This window comes from Callorhinus ursinus, unplaced genomic scaffold (assembly GCF_003265705.2).
Source record: "Callorhinus ursinus isolate GAN/ISIS: 27379988/994484 unplaced genomic scaffold, GSC_fseal_2.0 scaffold21, whole genome shotgun sequence".
Classification (NCBI taxonomy): domain Eukaryota; kingdom Metazoa; phylum Chordata; class Mammalia; order Carnivora; family Otariidae; genus Callorhinus; species Callorhinus ursinus.
In genome coordinates, this window is record NW_027397083.1 from 17,339,137 (window position 1) to 17,358,862 (window position 19,726).

A 19,726-nucleotide genomic window follows, 5' to 3' on the forward strand; every position below is an offset into this window, starting at 1 on the left:
TCCCACTCTGAGGTGGGGGAGGCACATTCTTCAAGAAGTTGGGGTTTCTCCCCATTCTGGATCTGACTCTGGTTGTGGGGACTGAGAGACAGGAGGAAGGCCCTCGGAGCCAACCCAGCTAGAGGTAACTAGGTAGCCCTCTGCTGTCTCTGGTATTTACCAGGCCACATTCGGAAGCTGGGAAAATTCCTCCTCTTAAGTTTATTTTTATGGATTTAAGCTGCCTCCCAGCTAGTTAATAAATTAGACCATGAATGGCCTTGAAGAGAAAAAATGTACTTCTTGGAATTCTTTGCTTGTAGGCAGGCAAGATTAATAATCACAATAAGCAAAACAGAAAAAAAGAATGAATATTTTAGTTTTTTTTAAACGGAGAAATAATGCTGTGACTATTTAATTATTTTACCTCTTTTTTTTTTTTTTTTGCAAACCTCTTGAATAGGTTCTTTATTGTAACTCTCTCTTCCCAATTGAGCTCCCCACGGTGCCGTTGTATCTTTTTACAGCCCCTAACAACTCACACCAGTAACACAATTACCTCCAGATATTTATAACAAGAAATTACTTTTCTATTTTCTCCACCTCCCCCCCTCTTTTTAGGGCAAGGCAGGGAGGGGGTGGTGGAGGGCGAACCTTGGGGGACCTGCGCTGGGTCAGGACTTACAAAGCTAGAAGTGTCCCTCTGTTCCCTTTGTGAGTTGGTGGGTTGTTGGTACATTTGGTTGGAAGCTGTGTTGCTGGTTAGGGAGACTCGTTTTTGCTCTTTGGGTTTGGGGAGAGCTGGAGAATAGAAGCCATTGTTCGCTGTCTGTAGGCTTTGTCGACCACGCTCACCCCCTCCTGTTCGTACTTTTTAAAGCAGTGAGGCGAGGTAGACAGCGTGTGTCACAGTACAGTAAAAGGGGGGAAGATCTAAACACCAAAAGAGAAGTTAATCACAATAAGTGAGGTTTGGGGGGGGGGAGGTTGGGCTCGCTACTTTCAAAGTCCCAGAAAGGGTGGGAGGTGGGTGGAGTGGGGGCCTGGCTGGGAAGCTTTGAGGGAGAGAGTGGAAGATGAAGGGGTAGCCAGAGAGTTGGGTGCCGGGGGCGTTGGGGGAACTCCGGTGGTGAAACTCCTTAAGGAGGGAGTATGGGCTCTGCGGTCCTTCTGATCTGCCCCAGCCTGCACCCTCGGGCACCCCGAAGTTTAGAGATCCTCCTCCCCTCACCTCTAAACTTCAGGTATTAGTCTTTAGCCTCTTGTCCTAACACCACTGTGTCTCTTGTTCTCCCCTTTCTCTTTAACCGATTCTTGATATTTTTGCAAAATGGTTCCCTGACTTGTCAGATTCTCCAGTTCTCCCAAGCCAGGCCAGAGTAGCCACTTTTAAAAGGTGGGAACTTCTGCAAGAGAGGCAGCTGGAAATGTGGTTGTAACTCTGGGATTTAGGGTTTTATGGTAGTTTGAGCCCTAGATGCATGTTTTGTTTTGTTGTGTTTTTCTGAGTGTGGCTCTGAGAGCCCATGGGCCTATGCTTTTGAGCCACAGTTTGACGTACCTTTCTCTCCTTTTGTTTTGTCTTAGGGGGAAGACTTTAACTAGGGGTGCGCAGATGTGTGAGACCTTTTATTGTAAGAGTGGACAGACATCCCAGATTTCAGGCAAGTTCTGCGGTGGCTGCTTTGGGTTCCAAAATGTGAAAGAGTCAGAAATACTTCTTCATTGTTGTTCACATGGAAGAAGAAGAAGAAAAAAATCGAAATTGGGTCATTTCTTCTGATTCAAGAGTGAACTACTAGGGGGTTTGGGGAAAACAGTTTGGGAATATTGGAGTATTTTATTTGTAACCCAAAGGGTAGATTTTGCATGCACTGGAGGGCAGAGGTGGATGCCCCTCAGATGGCCCCAAGCAATTGAGTGGATCATTTCCTCAAGAAGGGGCATTCTGCTGTCCTGGCTCCAGGTCATCCTCTGTTGGGAGGTAGGCCTACCTGGCGTGGGCCCAGGATTAACGCCTATGTTCTTGCTAACAGAGCCCCATATTCGAACCCCGTGGGATCCCGCGGCCCCCAGCCAGTGCCAGCATGCAGAACAGTAAGTGCCTCTGGTCTTTCTCAGACTTCGGGCTGGGGACACGCGGACTGGCGGGTCAGGGGAGGGCGGAGAGGTTCGCGGTGTCCACATTGGCCAGGCCGTCTGGCGCGAGGGAAGAGGCCCGGGGACCTGAGGCAGCTGCGCCCCCCTTCGCTCACGGCAACCCGAGAGGGGAGGACGTTTGTTCTGCTGTTCTCGCTCCTGGAAGAACAGGGGCTGGGCCCTTCAGAACAGCCCGCTAGAGTTTGCGAAGCTGAGGTAGAGAAACCCCATCCCCCCCCCAAATCCTGTAACTCACACCCCCCTCCCCGCCCCTGCCCGGGCTCTGACCCCAGAGAGAGAGAGGCTGGGCTGAACAGGGCGGGGCGGAGGCTTCTCCTAGTTGCGCGAGGAGAAGGAGGCCCCTTTGGGTTTAGCCAAGACTGAACGTCTCTGCCATCCGGGCGGGGTGGGGTGGGGTGGGGTGGGGGGCTCCCCTCCCCCAGTCACTCTCAGGACAGCTCCTCCCCTCCCCCACCCCAGCTTTGGGCCTAGAAGGCAAAGGGAGCAGGGCACCCCAGCCTGCGGTGGTGGGCGGGGGGAGGCTCAGGGGAAGGTGGTAAAACTGGGACCCTGGGGCTGTTACTGGCCAGAGCAGGTTTACTGGGTTTGGGAAGAGAGTGGGTGTCGAGCCTTGGAGCTGGAGAAGCCCTGCCCTGGTAGCTATGCGGGTTCTGATCGTTCCAGGCCCGCAGTGCCTTTGATTCCCCGTTCCTGTGCCTCCCATCCTCTCTCTGCCCAGGCCCCTTGGGCCCCAGCCCACCTTCCTGCTCCGTCCGTGGGTACTGGTATGTGGCAGGGCTAGTCTGGAGCCCGGGCCTGGGAGCCTCGAGACCCAGTGAAACTAGGCCTGGGTTGTGAGGTGCAGAGTCTGGACGCGATTTAAGGGTTCAGCTGTGGTTGGAGTGCGGAAAGGCCTGTCTTCTAGCAACCTTCCCTTGGCGAACTGCAGACTTCGGAGGGTCTCCAATGCCCGATCCATGTGTCCTGGAAGCGCTAGCCAACCCAGGTGCTTCCGTGGCTGCTGGGCGCGAAGCCCACGAGGGGACTCAAAGGTGGCGAGCTTTAGGGCGGGTTAGTTGTGCGGAACCTGCCAGGCCCGGGAGGGACCCTCCTTGGCGAGGCAAGGGCTTCTGCCCACCTCTCCTGGCTGCTGGGTTCTCGCCCTGCAGCTCAGCCTCCGCAGCCGTAGGCTCTCGGGCCGGTTCCGGCCCGGGCGTGCGGCGCTGAGCGTTTGCGGCTGCGGCCTGGCTGGCAGGCCCCGAGGGGCGCGGGGTCGCGGGCCGGCCTGCAGGGCTTTGTGCCGCTCGCTCTCGGGTGTGCGCGAGGCGCAGAGCATCCAAATTGACACCATATGTTTTCCTATTAGATGCTTCGCGGTCGAATTCTAGGCGCATAATCATCGCCACTGGGCGAGAGCTCCAGCCGTCCCTAGGGAAGGGACACAATGATTGAGGCTTAACCTCTGAAGGGGAACTGAGAGTGGCGCTTCCTCGCTGCCTTTTCGACGCTGGCAGAGGCAACCTGGCCCTGGCGTCCCCTGGGCGAGCACCGAGCACCGGCCGGCGGTCGCTGCGGAGGTGGCCGACCCGTTAGTTTTTGCAATGGGGGGAGAAGGAGGGAAGTCTCGGATTAGGCGGCCTCACACACCTTGGCAGGCATAGATTGGGAATTGCCCAGGCTGTGCGTGAAGTTTGGAAAGTCTTCCTCAGTCTCTCTCTGGGACAGCCTTTCGCTTCCCGGGAAGGCTCCCTTTGCCCAAAGGGAAGGCTCCGCTGCTGGAGCAGTAGATTGGTCTTGGGAGGCAAAGGAAGGCAATAAAGGGAACTTAGGAGAAACCGGAAGCGGGGACTAGGCCTCGCTCTGTTGGAGAAGCGGTGTCCCCGAGATGTCCCCGCTCGCGCTGGGCCCGGCCGGAGCCCAGATCCCCCAAACGCCTGTCACTTCTCATCGAGTTGAGGCTCTGCCCCCGCCCCCGTCGGTGAGGGCCCCCCTCCGCCCCAAGCCTTTGGCTACCCTGAAAACGCAGCTCCCCTCGAAGGGGAAACGAGTGCAGTTCAATCTCGTCTGAGTGATCTACAAATAGGGACGGAAAGGGTCGTTTTATCACGGTCCCGTTTGTCGTGACGATGCAATTTCCCGGAGCGGAGCACTGTCACAAAGTGACAAGGCTGCCACAAGCGCCCCGACTGATCTTTTCAATTAGCCTTCCATGCATGATCCGGAGCGACTTCCGCCTATTTCCAGAAATTAAGCTCAAACTTGACGTGCAGCTAGTTTTATTTTAAAGACAAATGTCAGAGAGGCTCATCATATTTTCCCCCCTCTTCTATATTTGGAGCTTATTTATTGCTAAGAAGCTCAGGCTCCTGGAGTCAATTTATCAGAGGCTCCAAGGAGAAGAGAGAAGAGGAGAGGAGAGAGCAGGGAGCTGAGCAGGGAGCCACGTCTTCTCCTGGAAGGGCTGCTCTCTAGAGTCGGGGCTGCAGGTTGGAGATTTTTAAGGAAGTGGAAATTGGCAATTGGCTTTATTTGTGTGCCTGTGGTTACTGGGGAGGGGGCTACTGAGAGGTGCTAACTCCCTTTCTCTATTCTCTGAGATTAGACAATGGGGATGAGGTCGGGAAAATAACAAGATAAAGGAGGGCTAGAAGACACTGTGGTGTGCTCCTTTCTTTTTCCTGTCGCTTTTTGCTGATATCTGTGCTTGGCTGTGTGGAAGGCCGAGGTTAGCAGTGGAAGTAAAACAAGCTGTGGCCGGTGTGAATGCACTCCAGGCTCTCGGCCCCACTGCTGCAAGCCGAACTACTTTGTGTTTGGAGCCGATCTGGGGCTCTGGACTGGATGCGCAGGTTGGGGTTCACCAGCCACAGATTTGCTGCTCTGGTTCTTCTCTACTCCCTTCCCATCTCTTCATATATGTGTGTGTGTGTGTGTGTGTGTGTGTGTGTGTGTGTACACATATATATATACATATATATATAATGTAATATAATAGATATACATGTAATTTTTTTTCAACTCTGCTGATTGTGCCTTCGCCAAAGTTTGGAGCGTGACAGCAAACGTTTCTGGACTCTGGCGTCCAAGGGAACGCTCAAGAGCTGTAGGATTTGCTATCACAGTTCCAACAATGCAGAGAGACCTTGGAGATTGAGTGTGGGTTCCACAGAACCCACGTTCTGCCGTGACATTCAGAGGGGATCTTTGGGAGGATATTTTTTGGAAGACTGTTTGCACCTTGTGGGTTCAGAGGCTGGCTGAGATGTCTATGAAGAGGGGCAAGTGGGCTGGGGCACGGCAGGAGTGAGAGCGGGAGTGAGGTGCATGTGTTCTTGCTCATTGGCAGGTGTCTGCACGGTGCTCCTGCAGTCCGGGGGGCAGGAGCGCGGCTGTGCTGGGCTGGGCCGCCTGCCGCCCTGCGTGCTTGCGTGGTCCCATTGTCGTTTTTGATCGATAGCAGGGACCCGATTGCTGAGCTTGGCATGCTCTGGCAGGGAGCTGAGGATGCATTGTGGTTGTCTTCTCTTCCTCTTCCTCGTCTTCCTTCTCCTCTTTCTCTTTACTCCTCTACCTCTCCTCTCCTCCTTGCTCTGCTCTCCTCTCCTCTCCTCTCCTCTCCCTTTTCCTCAGGTCACAGCGGAGTGAATCAGCTCGGTGGTGTGTTTGTCAACGGGCGGCCACTGCCGGACTCCACCCGGCAGAAGATCGTAGAGCTAGCTCACAGCGGGGCCCGGCCGTGCGACATTTCCCGAATTCTGCAGGTGATCCTCCCGGCGCCGCCCCACTCGCCGCCCCCGCGGCCCTCCACTCTCAACGCCCTCTCTTCATTTCTTACTGTAAACGCTGCTAATTATGGACCCCCCCACCCCACCCCAGTCCCTACCCCACTCCCCTGCCATTCCCGCTTTCCCCTTTCCTTCCAACATCCTTCCCTATCTCTTTCAACCTGGGTCAGTCACATAAGATAACTCATCTGCTTAAGAAAAAAAAAAAAGTGTGTGTGAATTAAAAAAAAAAAACAAAAAACCAAGCACCTTTCTCTTTTCATTTGGTAAAAACATCAAATGTGGTAACAGTTTATGAACTATAATAAGCTGAGTTGTATAAACCAGCATAATTTCATTCTCTTTTCCCTCATCCCATGCTCACCTCAGATTCTGAGATATTTGTTTGCATTCTTCATATTCATGAAGGATATATATTGATTTTAAAAGGCAAATGCTATTTACCTCCCTACCTCACTCACATTTACTCGACTGGGCATATTTTTTTAAAGGAAAATAAGTACAATTTTAGTTTATTTTCCTCTTTTGCTCATTAAAATATAACACCACTTTAAGCAAGGTCAGCACAAAAAAATTAATCTGACTTCGTTTTGATGCATCTTCAGGCAAATGTTTAAGAAAACAGTTTTTTTTTAAAAAACTTTTAAATTAGTTTTTTTTTAGTTCAAACTGTTTGAAAGTATCATCATATTTGTAGTTTTTAGGGCTACAAATGTAATTTTAAGAAAAAAAGCTCTCTACAGTAAGTTCTCATACCATTGAAGGTATATTTTTGTGTTATAGACCCATGCAGATGCAAAAGTCCAAGTGCTGGACAATCAAAACGTAAGCTTGTCATTGTTTAATGCATACTTAAACAATTTTATTTTTGTCTTGAAATTATTAATAATGTGGTTTTCTGTCCACTTCCCCTATGCAGGTGTCCAACGGATGTGTGAGTAAAATTCTGGGCAGGTATTACGAGACTGGCTCCATCAGACCCAGGGCAATCGGTGGTAGTAAACCAAGAGTAGCGACTCCAGAAGTTGTAAGCAAAATAGCCCAGTATAAGCGGGAGTGCCCGTCCATCTTTGCTTGGGAAATCCGAGACAGATTACTGTCCGAGGGGGTCTGTACCAACGATAACATACCAAGTGTAAGTTCACCGATCACATTCCCCCTCCCTGCCCTAAGCCCCATGCTCTTTCCTCTCTACCATCTTTCTCTTCACCTGCCTACCCATCTCCTCCCTACCAGTGTCATTCTGCCTCTGTCCCCTCCCTGCTCCATCTATGTCACCTCTGTATCTCGGGGTGTTGACAGGAGGACACTGATCTTTCTTTTTTTTTTTGATCTTCTGGAAAATGGGAGTCAAGTGTGGGGAGCTGTTCACCTTATTTGCATGCTGCAGAGTAGAGGGTGGAGGCACTCAGGGAAAGGCCCTTGAATCAAGAAGGAAAATGAAAATGAAAACCAAATTCTAACGTCCTCCAACTCAGACTGCCTGAACCTTCCTTCAGGTGTCAAACATCCACTTCTGCCCTAATATGAAACAAAGTGAAAGAAAGCTCTAAACCAAGTCATAGTCTTTTTTTGAGGAAGTCTTTTAACAAAGATTAGGTCACCGCAGACATCCAGCAGCAGTGAAGGAAGAAATGCCCTCTCCATCCCGCATTCTCTGCCCAACCCAGTTTCCACGCCCAAAGTGATGGCTGTCATTCTGTCCAAAATGTCTCTGCAAATCCACCCACTGTCCCAGGATGGCTGGGAGTTTGTGTGTGTGTGTGTGTGTGTGTGTGTGTGTGTGTGTGTGTGTGTGTGTGTGTGTTTTAACGTGTTAAGGGTTGTTCTTTAAGAGAGTGGGTGTGCTGAATTGGGGACTAAAGATAGGGCAACTGTCTTCGGGAGACGCTACCATTTGGTTTGATTTTGGTTTGATTTGCAGGTGTCATCAATAAACAGAGTTCTTCGCAACCTGGCTAGCGAAAAGCAACAGATGGGCGCAGACGGCATGTATGATAAACTAAGGATGTTGAACGGGCAGACCGGAAGCTGGGGCACCCGCCCGGGTTGGTATCCGGGGACTTCTGTGCCAGGGCAACCTACGCAAGGTAAAAACCTGAGCACTCACCCTCAAAAGTCTCCATATAGGGAGCCACTTGTCCAACTTCTCCCCCAACTTCTCCGCTCTCCTCACTTCTGTGCTGGAAGAACGTAGTGGAGAGACTCTTTTAAGGGCTTGGGACACACTGACTTGCCCTGTATAAGGGTAGTATTTGTTGAACTATCTCATTGGCCTTCGAATTTGAGGGTGGTGGATGTCAGGAGTAGTAAGAATGTGGCTGGTGCGTGCGCGCGCGCGCGTAGGTTATGGGCAGGAATATGTGCGTGTGTAAGAGTTAGCTGAGTGGTGCCCTATTCAAATTTGCCATTAAAATGCACGGAGAGCCCCCTTGCTGTAGAAGTGTGACAAGTTAACACACTGACAGACTGCGAGGTAAACATAATTGTATCGTTTTGCTTTTTGCCGTAATTGACAAATTATGTGACTATGAGTAGGGTGCATATGAAAGGGCGAGCGGCGAGGTGCAGGGCGGAGTACAGGATGGGGCACTGGAAGTGGTGGGCTCCCAACTCAAACAACCCCATCATCTCTGGTCGGATTCCCTCCGCTTCCCTGGGCCCCCAGTTCTCACCCTCTGTGGGTGGCGACTGCACAGAAGGGTGGGGTGAGGATACTGTGAACCGGCCTGCGGGGTGTCGGGAGCCGCTGGCTCGGGGGGGGGGGGCGGGGGGGAGAGAAGAAATCTGGACTGTCGCAGAATCTGGGAGAAGGAAGGGGGGAAGGGGGGCGGGTGGGGGGGGGGTGGGGCCGGTTGGCTTTCCCCTCCCCTACACACCCAGAGGTAGCTTGGTCAAGAATAGGAAACAGTTTACTCCGAAGATTAATCGGTATTTGTTGTCCTTGTGACAAGGAGATAATATGCGGGATAATGGGACGTGGCGTCTCACTCCCCGGAGCACGACGAAGCCTGGGGGCTCCAGGCCGGGGGCGGCGGCGCGGGGACGCCGACGGGGCTGCCCGCGCGTCAGTGAGCTCCCGGACCAGCTCCGGGTGCCCCGCGCCTCCACGGAGCCGGGCTAGAGAAGGGAAAATCGGTAACAGTATGCGAAATATCTGGTACAAAGGATGCTTCTGTCACTCGCAAGAATTTGTTATGGGAACAATCCTGTCGCTCTGTAATTGCTCATTAGAGAACGTTTTGTTTCTCATTAAGGCGACATGAATAAGCGTCTAGTTGAAGGAGACAGCTGTAGAAATGTTCCACAAGAGACCTCTGGACACGATTCGGCACCAATTGCCAATTAGACATGTCAGTTTTAAGAGCAGAAAACAATATAGGACGGACACTGGGAAGATAGGGAGCAAAGCGCTCGCTCAGTGTTTCCCAGCGCGGCCGCTGGGCCGGCGGAGGCCTCCTGATGCGCGGGGCCCGGCCTCCCCGGGGCGACCCCGCGGGCCCTCTTGTCGGATCCGGCCCCGACCCAGCGGCCTCCCGGGGTGCAACGGGCACACCCGAGGAGGCGCTGCCTCCACTCCGGCCGCAGGCCTAGGCCCACTGCCGCCTGGGTTGACAGGGAGTGACAGGGCTGAGTGTAGACCACCACACCCTCACCTGACCTCTGAAACTATTGGAGTCCCACGTGCGCACACTGGACACACCCAAGAGACACCCGAACTTGGCACTCCCCAGCGCCCGCCCCCAACCCCCAGCAAACCGGAGGTCCTTGTGACCCCTCCCCCGCCGAGGCTGGCCGCCAGGGTCCGAGAACTCTTGGGGAGGGCGCGGGGCGCGGTGGCCGGGTCTGGGAGGGCTGAGCCCAGAGCTTTTACCCCCTCGGTGCCAGGGCTCACGTTAGCTTGGGGCCTAGAGGACGTCCACCCTCCTGCTTCCCAGAGCCCGGACAGAAGCCCAGGGCAGCAGTTTTGCCAGCCCCTCTGTTTCCACCAGAGGTGGCGCCTGATTAGGGCAGCTTTCCGTCCTGGGAAGCTGGAGGGCAGGAAGCGAGACCCTCACGCAAGGACCCCGTGGTGATGGTTGCGGCGGGAGGTGGCGCTAATTCAGGAGCTTTTAACTTTTAGGCGCCCAATAGCTGGAGAATTCTGACTCACCCACTGCCAATTCCCCCTCTGCCCCCGCGAGAAACCCACTCCGATGCAGCGACCGCGGGTGCCGACCGCCGCCCTCGCTGCGGGGGCAGGACACGCCGGGCCACCGGGGCGGAGTCCCGGGCGTGGGGGCGCGGGGAGCTGGTGGCGGGCTTCAGCCGACGCGCCCCTGGAATCCTCAGACCTGTTGGTGCTAAGAAGGCCCCCCTCCCTCCTTCGCCCCCTCTCCCGGCCCGGGAAGCCGTTTTGGGGTTTAAAGAGTCCATTACTCCGAAAGCATAAGGCGAGGTTAGGTCTCAGAGGGAGACAAATATGGTTTCCATCTGATCAACGCCATGCGGCGGTGAATAAAATCGTGACGACGTGGGCTGACAACAACAAGAGACAACTCTATCCAGCCCCAATTCTCTAGTGATTTGGTGGTTTTAGGGATCACGGAGACACTTTTTCTTATCTCCTCCCCCCACCCCCCACTCCCATAATACCCCGGCCCTCTATAGGATTTAGTCAGTCTCTTTTCAACAGATGCTACAATGTTTTGATCCGCGCTCCAGAGCTGAAAAGGTGCCGCAACCGGGTTGCTATCTTTTCTTGCTTGTTTTCCGCCTCACTGATTAAGACACTAAGAAACTAAGGAATGATTTTATTTCCCAGCGTCTTTTTTTTTTTTTTTTCTCCTCTCCTTCTTCCAGGAAACAAATCCTATCCCCAGCGTCAGATGGTCCTGGGGCTGGGATAATGGGAGGCGCTTTCACTCGCCTTCTCACGGATTAGGCTGGAAGGTGGACGGCGACCATTGAAGGCCCCTTCTTTGCGCGCTCCGAGGGGGCGCCTTTTAAAGAAGATATCTTAATTGTCTGCCACTTAGGTTTATCATTTGGAGAATTTGAGATCCAACTTTTAGTTTTATTTTGTTAAAAGCTTTAAGAGTGGAAGGTAAATCCACTGAAGGGGAGGAAAAGGGGGGCGCCCAATCTAAGAGTGACCTCTCCTTCAGCGCCTGGCTGCGAACAGTTGCTACTTTGAAAGTAGCGAACAAACTTTCAGCGGGGTACGCCCGCTCTGCAGGGTCGTGGAGGGATCCTGCCGCCCCGGGTTTCTCCTGACGGGCCTCAATTCCGCCGTCCCCGCCCCCCAAAGGGCTCTCCATCCCCTTTGACTTCCCCTACCCCTTAAATGTCTGTTCCCAAGTGAGAGCCACGCCTGCGTTTGTGTGTGAGAGACAGGAGACAGAGAGAGATGGGGGGAGGAGGGGGGAATGAGAGCGTGCAAATCTCCAAGTTTTAAAATTAGTAAAATGTCAGAGAAGCAAACGAGAATAGAGAATGCTATCTGCGGGGGTCTTCTGAGGGAAACCTGGGCAGCTTTGTCTCATTGGTGAGATCAAATATGCTAGAAAAAGGACTGGGGTGGGCATGAGTGACCTGGCAGGCACGAGTCACCACTCCCGCGAGATCGGATCGTGTTCTTCTCAACGCCCCGGTCCCTAAACGTCAGATGGTCGGAGATTTTTGTGTTTTCCAAAAGGAATAACCCACAGGCCTAGTTTCTAGTTAACTGGCCAAAAAGGTCTATTTCTAAAGTCTTCCCCGTTCGCTGAATCTGAAAATGGGGGGGGGTGACTATTCTTTCTTTTTACTTTGGAAAGTCACCTGGAAACTTGGGGCAGTAAATGAGTACAGACACTTGTGCCCACACACGTGAGTCCAGCGTCTCCCTCAGCTAAGTAGCCCTCCCCAGACCCCTCTACCTCTCTGAAGTAGCGCAGGAAGACCCAAAGTAGAGCCGGTCTATTTAGTAACTGTCTCTCCCTTGTCTTCCCTTTCTCCTTTCTCTCCGTCTCCTTAGACCCTCTTGCCCTTTTTTCCCCCTCAGCACTTTTTTCTGTCCTTCTTATACCTTTCTGGTCTCTGTCTCTTTGAGGCCTTCTCTCTTCCTCGGTCTTTTTCCGCCCCCTCCTGCCTCCCCTCCAACCCGCCCCCCTGGCTCCATCCTCCCTTCTGTCTCCCTCCTCCACCCCAGACCTGGTCTCCATCCTCCCTGCCTTCCCCATCCGCCCCTCCCACACAAGCCTGCCTGGTCCCCGTCCACTTTCTCTGCCTCCCCCCACCCCCTGCTCTGGCCCCCCATCCACCCTCCATCCCCCCAGCCAAGCGCCCTAAATAGCATTGAGGCGCCCGCTCTTCGGACAGTGATTAATGATAGCAGAGCAGAGGGGTTAACACACTTCACTGAAAAGTCTGTTGACTGGGCTTCTTGTAACACAATGTGGCCCGCTGCACGCCTCAAGAGAATCCTTTTGTTGTCCGCGCTCATTGTGGCCTCAAAATTCTGCCCACGAAAGTTTGCCAACGCTCCTGCCCCAGGAGTTTAATAGTTTCCCTTACTCGCGGGGCATTGTGCAGCGCTGAAAAGCAGCCCCTCGCTATTCAAGTGTTGGTGGTCATCTCAATAGATCTCCAAGGGCCCATATGGTGGCCAGTGCCGATGAATCCGCCTGTTTAAATGGGGGAGAAAGTTGGGGTTTTAAAACATTTCAAAGTTCCTGAAAAGATCCCACTAGATCCTGTCACAATTCCCTGAACTCTTTGAAGGCGCTGCCTATTGTCTCCTGGTTATAAATGATATTCCTGGCCAAGTCGATTCCCACCAAGACGCCCCTCCCCCCCCCGCGAAATTTCTAGGATTGGGGGGGCAGCCCCTGTTGGTATCCCTTGGGAGCCTCAGGACCTAAAACCCGGGACCCAGTTTGCAGTGGCCCTGGAGGCCCCGTGAGGGCTGAGTCCTCCCTTCAGACAGGAGCAAGAGGTAAGGCAAGATGCAGCTAGCCCAAGTGTACATCTTGCCCTCCAAGCAGCAAGGGAAAACAATAAAACTTTCCCCTGTTTAATGATAGAAATTACATTAAAAGTGGTGGAAATGCCCTAATTAAAAATGTACCACTTAAATGATATGCCAGGGACTCAGCTGCAGCATAGCATATTTAGCTAGTTAGTGAACTCTCTACTATTTCTTTTTTAAAATTACACGTTAAAAATTTAAAAGAAATCTTACTTTTCTCTGGTGCAACACATTACAAAGAATGGACAGTCCTTTTATCTAAATATAAAATTCCATTTTCAGCAATTATAGCCTGTTCTTGGTGATGATATAATTACAGCTGTGCTCGTAATAGGTGTCAAGGCAAAGCGCACTCATACAATAGTTGAATAAAACTGCAGAACAATGCGAGCATTTCTAAATTCACAACCTTTAAAATGAAATTGACTGTGCAGAATTCAAATAAAAACTAGATAAATATTTTTTTAAAAAGATTACAAGCTTGGTTTGGTTTCTTAATAGCATTTTCTACAAACCTATCAACATCTAATTGATTAGATAGGAATTACTGATTATAGATCAGCTGAAATCTTGAACATCACTCTTCTATTTTCCCAACAGAGCTATAGGTAAATAAATTCTGTAGGGAAAGGGAACTGAGCGGGGCATTTGGGACTCAAGGTTAGTTATGAGACCATTTGAATTGGAAACTTCAGGGCTTGTTTTGTTCTTCAAAGACATGTTACTCCGTAACGTCTATATTGTACAGTCTCTTCCTGACAAAAACAGATAAAAAGATAAAAACTTGATTTAAAAAAAAAGAAAGATAACGGATGTCACTCATGTCTTTTATTAGGAGACACTTAGTGACCTAGGGGATGTCCTGGTGAGACTGTCAGAATGTACTGTTCTTGGAGTTTATGGCTATACCCCGGCTCCAAGTTATTCCAGATTTCTCTTACTGCCCTATGCTTTTTGTTCCAGATGGCTGCCAGCAACAGGAAGGAGGGGGAGAGAATACCAACTCCATCAGTTCCAACGGAGAAGATTCAGATGAGGCCCAAATGCGACTTCAGCTGAAGCGGAAGCTGCAGAGAAATAGAACATCCTTTACCCAAGAGCAAATTGAGGCCCTGGAGAAAGGTGATGGAGTTTTTCAAAGTAGACAAGCAGTAAATCAAACTAAATGCCCCATCTTCAGTACAAAGAGCTAAATTTAGCCAGGGCCCTTTGCATAGAGGACTGAAAAGGTTTCTTTTTCCTTTTGGCCGCCCCCCCCCCCCCCCCCCCCCCCGCATTTTTTCTGTGTGCGTGTGTGCGTGTGTGTGTGTGTGTGTGTGTGTTTTCTTTCTTCTTTTCTTGTACCCATAATTCAAAGGCTAAGAGTCTGACTTCTCATAAAGAAGAAAATGATGATTTGGCTAATTCAGGCCACAGAAGGGTCCTTGAATGAATGTCATTCCAAAGAAATTTTAACTTGGTTTTGGTGGGATAGCTCTTCCAAGTACAGTCAATCCCTGTGGTAGTAGCATTTTTAAGGGAAGTGGTTGGAGGTGACAGAAATGGGGAGGTAGGAACCAGCTTGAGCCGGGGCTTGGTTGACACACTTTGTGTAGTTCTGGCACAACATGGAAAACTCAACTTCCTCTTTCAGAGTTTGAGAGAACCCATTATCCGGATGTTTTTGCCCGAGAAAGACTAGCGGCCAAAATCGATCTACCTGAAGCGAGAATACAGGTACCCAGGGGCCATGTGGTTTCATGCTTTGTGACGCCTAACATTTGCCCTTTCTGGAGACCAAGGCGCTTCTAAGGAATATTCAGTCTGCTAAATGATTTGCTGCCCCTGGGGGACGGGGCCTGGGAGGTGGGGAGCAGTGGCGGCACCAGGGGGGAGGTTGAGCTGGGGGTAGGCACAGGCCTGACCTGGTCCATCTGATTTCCAGGTATGGTTTTCTAATCGGAGGGCCAAATGGAGAAGAGAAGAAAAACTGAGGAACCAGAGAAGACAGGCCAGCAACACACCTAGTCACATCCCCATCAGTAGTAGCTTCAGCACCAGTGTCTATCAGCCGATCCCACAACCCACCACGCCTGGTAATTGGAATATTCATAGTCCTCATAAATGTGCCGCACCTGTTTGCCCTGGCTCTGACTCGCGGCATGACTGACCGTGGTGTCCTTCTTCTGCAGTTTCCTCCTTCACCTCTGGCTCCATGTTGGGCCGGACAGACACAGCCCTCACAAACACGTACAGCGCTCTGCCCCCCATGCCCAGTTTCACCATGGCGAATAACCTGCCTATGCAAGTAAGTGAGGCCGCTGACTGCCTGCGTGAAACGGGTGCCTGGGAGAAGTAGTGAGGAGGGGGTCAGGGCCTGCAGACCTCCCCGGCCACGCGCGCCCTGGGGAGCCTTGCTCGCCACGGTGATAGGCTTCACCAGTCAAGTTTTAACAGTCAATCCAGTCTTTTAGTCGGACTGATGGATTGATGGGTTCATGCTCTGAAGAAAACATAAAAACCAAGTTAATCTGCCTTTTGCTCAGAGGGAATGGTAGCTTGATAACGTTGGATGGGGACGGGCCATGTTTTGGGTACCAGAAAGTGGAAATAATGCTGGCACATTATTTGATAGTAAGGGGTTAGTATACGTAAATTTGGGTTTATATTAATGTGTTCATATTAATGATCACATAACCTGTGTACGCATTTTGGGATATTATTTAGAGTATATGTGATGAACCAGTGAGGAAGGAAAAAAGGATCAGAAATAAGATTTCTGTTTGCATAGTGGGATATACTTTAATATACAGGAACGGAGAGTTTTCTTTCTATATCTTACAATAAAAAAAGGAAGAGAAGTACTTGCTAAAAATTTAGCACATCTTTGCCATGAATTACATAATGAGTCTGTGGCACGCCAGCTGCCTGGATACGTTGATGGTCTTCACTTGGTATAACAACCTGTCTCTACTCTCAGTTCTGCTGTGAACGGTTATCAGCTCCTACATGTGCAAGGCCCTGTACTAGGCTGCTAGCCCTTTCTGATGGAAGTTGCTTAAGGCAGGTGGGGTGGACTACAGCTCTGGATCTGGATGGATTCTTGATGGGAAAAAAACTGGTCTTCTAGTGGGCCTTCTGTGGTGACTTTGCCAGGACTCCTGTTTGTGCAGTACTTGCAAGATGCCGGGTGGCGTGAGATTGGCCAGCCTGAGCCCCTGCTGGAAACAGTGCTGGGGTTACACAGATTGTTTACTCACCCCTGAATGTCTTTTGATGAATTTCAACTCCAAATAACAGCAAAATAAATGTTTCACAGTCTTCAGACTAAAATAGGAGCAGCTACATAGGCAACTTCAGAGGAATTTATTCACATTGCATCTGGATATTAGTAGCCATAGTGCAATTAATGTATCTTAAGAGATTACCAGCCCATTGGTTGGTATTACTACAACTGCTGTGGAATTTTCCAGAAGTCAGGTTGCCTAGAGGAAATGATTTTGGGAATTAGAAACAAATGCAAGCTGAAATTCTGGCAGGGCCCTCAAGGCCTGCTTGCCTCTTTGAACCTGATGTTAGCAGTCACCCTCTGACTTTAATAAGGCCGCCGAGTGTCTTGTTTAGTTTTGCAAATTATAGCAACATCTAGATTTCTGCCAAAATAACAAAATTTGTATATGAGAAAATATTTAGAAGCAATTACATAGGTGCTACTATTCTATTAAGGTTGTTTCCACCTGTAGACTGGTGTGGGGTCAATTTATTTCAAACACTAACTTTTAAGTTACACAATTTATACAAAACAAAACATATATACATTCATAAAGCATAAAGTAAAAAGTTACTAATAATACTACTATTCAGAGAAAATTTACCCTCTGAATTTTGGAGTTGGGGGGCGGGTGCTGGTCTGTAGGTCCATTAGTTCATCTTGTTGACCAAAATCTTCAACCATTTTACAAAGGGTGGGTGTCTTCCGCTGAACCTTCTCTAATGGGTCACCCTTTCTGAGAAGGTGAATCTTGAAATGTTAAACATTTCTGCAGTTTGCAGAACAGAGTAGTAGTACTATCATTTCCCTTATTCCTGGCATTATGTTTCTATTAATTCATCCCAATCTTGCTGCCCTGGAATAGGTCCATGTGAGCTCATTTGTCCCAGCTGTGTATTTCTTATTCACTTCAGAGAAAGGTTTACCTCCTCAGTACCACCAGTCCAAACAGTTAGAGGGTAGCAACCCAATTTTATGGATAAAACCTAATCTGGGGGCGCCTGGGTGGCTCAGTTGGTTAGGCGACTGCCTTCGGCTCAGGTCATGATCCCGGAATCCTGGGATCAAGTCCCGCATTGGGCTCCCGGCTCAGTGGGGAGCCTGCTTCTCCCTCTCACCCTCTCCCCTCTTATACTGTTTCTCCCTCTCTCTCTCTCTCTCTCTCTCTCAAATAAATAAATAAATAAATAAATAAATAAAATCTTAAAAAAAAAAACCAATATGGGTTTTTAGATCTATAAGGAAGTCACAGCTAATTCTCAGAATGGGGCTAGATATTTACTGACACTTTTGACCATTTTAATCTGAGATTACTGATCTGCCTCTTCAAAGAATCTTTAATCCCATGAGTCCAACTATGAAAGGCTCCCAGGGTCTCTGAAGCAGACTTTCTAGAGAACTCCTCACACAGGTCTCTGCCGAAAGCTTGAGATACAGGATTTGGGGGTCACTAGATTCCCAAATAGATTGGATTTGCAGAAGAGGGGGTGTTTTAATGGAAGTCCTCATGCTATAGCTTCTCTGAAGATGCCGTCAGAGGGCCAAGATAAAAATGGACAAAAACCCTATTAATTTTATGGATAGTGCCCACCATCTAGCTAGACAGTTGTCTGAATGCATAGTACTTTTAGGCAACTTTACTCTAGCAGTGGTCAATGGAAGGCCTGGTTGGAGGCCTGAATGCCAAGCTATCCTTTGGAATTCCAATACTTTACACGAGGGCATCTTTAATGGTCTGACTTGTTGGCACAGTTCCTGGGGAGGAGAGAGCCTGGGGATGTGGCCGTGGGATGTGCTGCTCGGTAACCATTGGTTTGCCTTTCTCCTCTTAGCCCCCCGTCCCCAGCCAGACCTCCTCGTACTCCTGCATGCTGCCCACCAGCCCTTCGGTGAACGGGCGGAGTTACGACACCTACACCCCCCCCCATATGCAGACACACATGAACAGTCAGCCGATGGGCACCTCGGGCACCACTTCCACAGGTGAGCCACCGTTCCCTGTAGGCTACACGGAGGTGGCCTTCACAGCTTCTTTTGCCACGTGATCTCCCTTCACTCAAAGTGAACCTCAAAAGAACCTCCTGGCCTTGTGTCATGGTGTGTTTTAACTCTTTGCTGCTCGCTTCTCTGGGGAAAACTGATTGGAAGGGGGAAATTCAGTCAAGTGAGTTAGTAACCTGATACCATGTGGACAAAAAGCAAAGTTGTTTTTCCCGAATTTGGTCACAGAAGTTGTATATGAAGACAATACCTGAGAATGTAAGTTTTCTGAAGAGGGGTTATTAGCCAGAGCTCAGTGGTGAGGGGGTGAGGGCCCAAGCGAGGGAGCAGCATGGTGAGTGTTGTCAGAAGACTTCTCACCTTCCCGACTCCTCCCTGTCTTTCACTGCAAATGAAGAAGTACCACAAGGGCTTTCCAGAGATAGTTGTATTGCTGAAGTTCCAAACATACAAACAAATGGAGTTTTTTTTTTGGTGTTGTTGTTCTCTTTCGTGTGGGAGGACTTGGGATTGAATAGATATGTATAAACATGTTATCTGGTTTCTGAAGGTGCTTCTTCTGTTTGTGTATTTTTAAAAATACAGTTAGAACGTTAGAGATTATTAGAGATTATTTTTTAACCTATAAATTCATACTCCGTGCTTGTCTCTCGAAGGGAATTTCTACATGGCTATTTCTTTCATCCACTTCTAGGACTCATTTCCCCTGGTGTGTCAGTTCCAGTTCAAGTTCCTGGAAGTGAACCTGATATGTCTCAGTATTGGCCAAGATTACAGTAAAAAAAAAAAAAGGATATATTGTGTTAATTCAGTCAGTGACTATGCGGACACAACAGTTGGGCGTTCAGGAAGGAAAGAAAAATGGCTATTAGAAGCACTTCAGTTCTGCAATTGTGTCCTGTATTGTACCACTGGGGAATGGACTTGAAACAAGGACCTTTGTATACAGAAGGCACGGTATCAGTTGGAACAAATCTTCATTTTGGTATCCAAACTTTTATTCATTTTGGTGTATTATTTGTAAATGGGCATTTGTATGTTATGACAAAAAGAACAACGTAGACTGGATGGATGTTTGATCTGTGTTGGTCATGAAGTTGTTTAAAAAAAAAAGGAAACCATGATCAACAAGCTTTGCCACGAATTTAAGAGTTTTATCAAGATATATCAAATACTTCTACCCATCTGTTCATAGTTTATGGACTGATGTTCCAAGTTTGTATCATTCCTTTGCATATAATTAAACCTGGAACAACATGCACTAGATTTATGTAAGAATATCTGTTGGTTTTCCAAAGGTTGTTAACAGATGAAGTTTATGTGCAAAAAAGGGTAAGATATAAATTCAAGGAAGAAAAAAGTTGATAGCTAAAAGGTAGAGTGTGTCTTCGATAAAATCCAATTTGTTTTATGTCAAAATGTAAGTATTTGTCTTCCCTAGAAATCCTCAGAATGATTTCTATAATAAAGTTAATTTCATTTATATTTGACAAGAATACTCTATAGATGTTTTATACACATTTTCATGCAATCATACGTTTCTTTTTTGGCCAGCAAAAATTAATTGTTCTTAGATATAGT

The 19,726-nt window shown here is 49.4% G+C and overlaps 2 protein-coding genes across 5 annotated transcripts in view; one reads left to right on the forward strand and one right to left on the reverse strand.

The window, feature by feature from the left end:
• Positions 1-1,564: 1,564 nt before the first annotated feature.
• PAX6 (paired box 6) lies at positions 1,565-19,153 on the forward strand. Of its 4 annotated transcripts, none has more exons than XM_025878934.2 (12): positions 1,565-1,643; positions 2,016-2,076; positions 5,749-5,879; positions 6,687-6,728; positions 6,823-7,038; positions 7,828-7,993; positions 13,858-14,016; positions 14,528-14,610; positions 14,819-14,969; positions 15,066-15,181; positions 17,977-18,127; positions 18,840-19,153. In XM_025878934.2, the coding sequence occupies exons 2-12, from the start codon at positions 2,067-2,069 to the stop codon at positions 18,923-18,925; spliced, it is 1,311 nt and encodes a 436-aa protein (XP_025734719.1). In that variant the 5' UTR covers positions 1,565-1,643; positions 2,016-2,066; the 3' UTR covers positions 18,926-19,153. The 4 variants fall into 4 exon arrangements, with proteins under 4 accessions (XP_025734719.1, XP_073760912.1, XP_073760911.1 ...); XM_073904811.1 differs by having other exon boundaries at positions 6,823-6,837; XM_073904810.1 differs by lacking the exon at positions 6,687-6,728.
• The window catches only part of ELP4 (elongator acetyltransferase complex subunit 4), a 255,115-nt gene continuing 248,962 nt past the window's right edge, over positions 13,574-19,726 (reverse strand). The window contains exon 10 of the mRNA XM_073904814.1: positions 13,574-13,961. Coding sequence (XP_073760915.1) covers positions 13,923-13,961 — 39 coding nt within the window. The 3' untranslated portion in view covers positions 13,574-13,922. The remainder of the gene's footprint in view (positions 13,962-19,726) is intronic.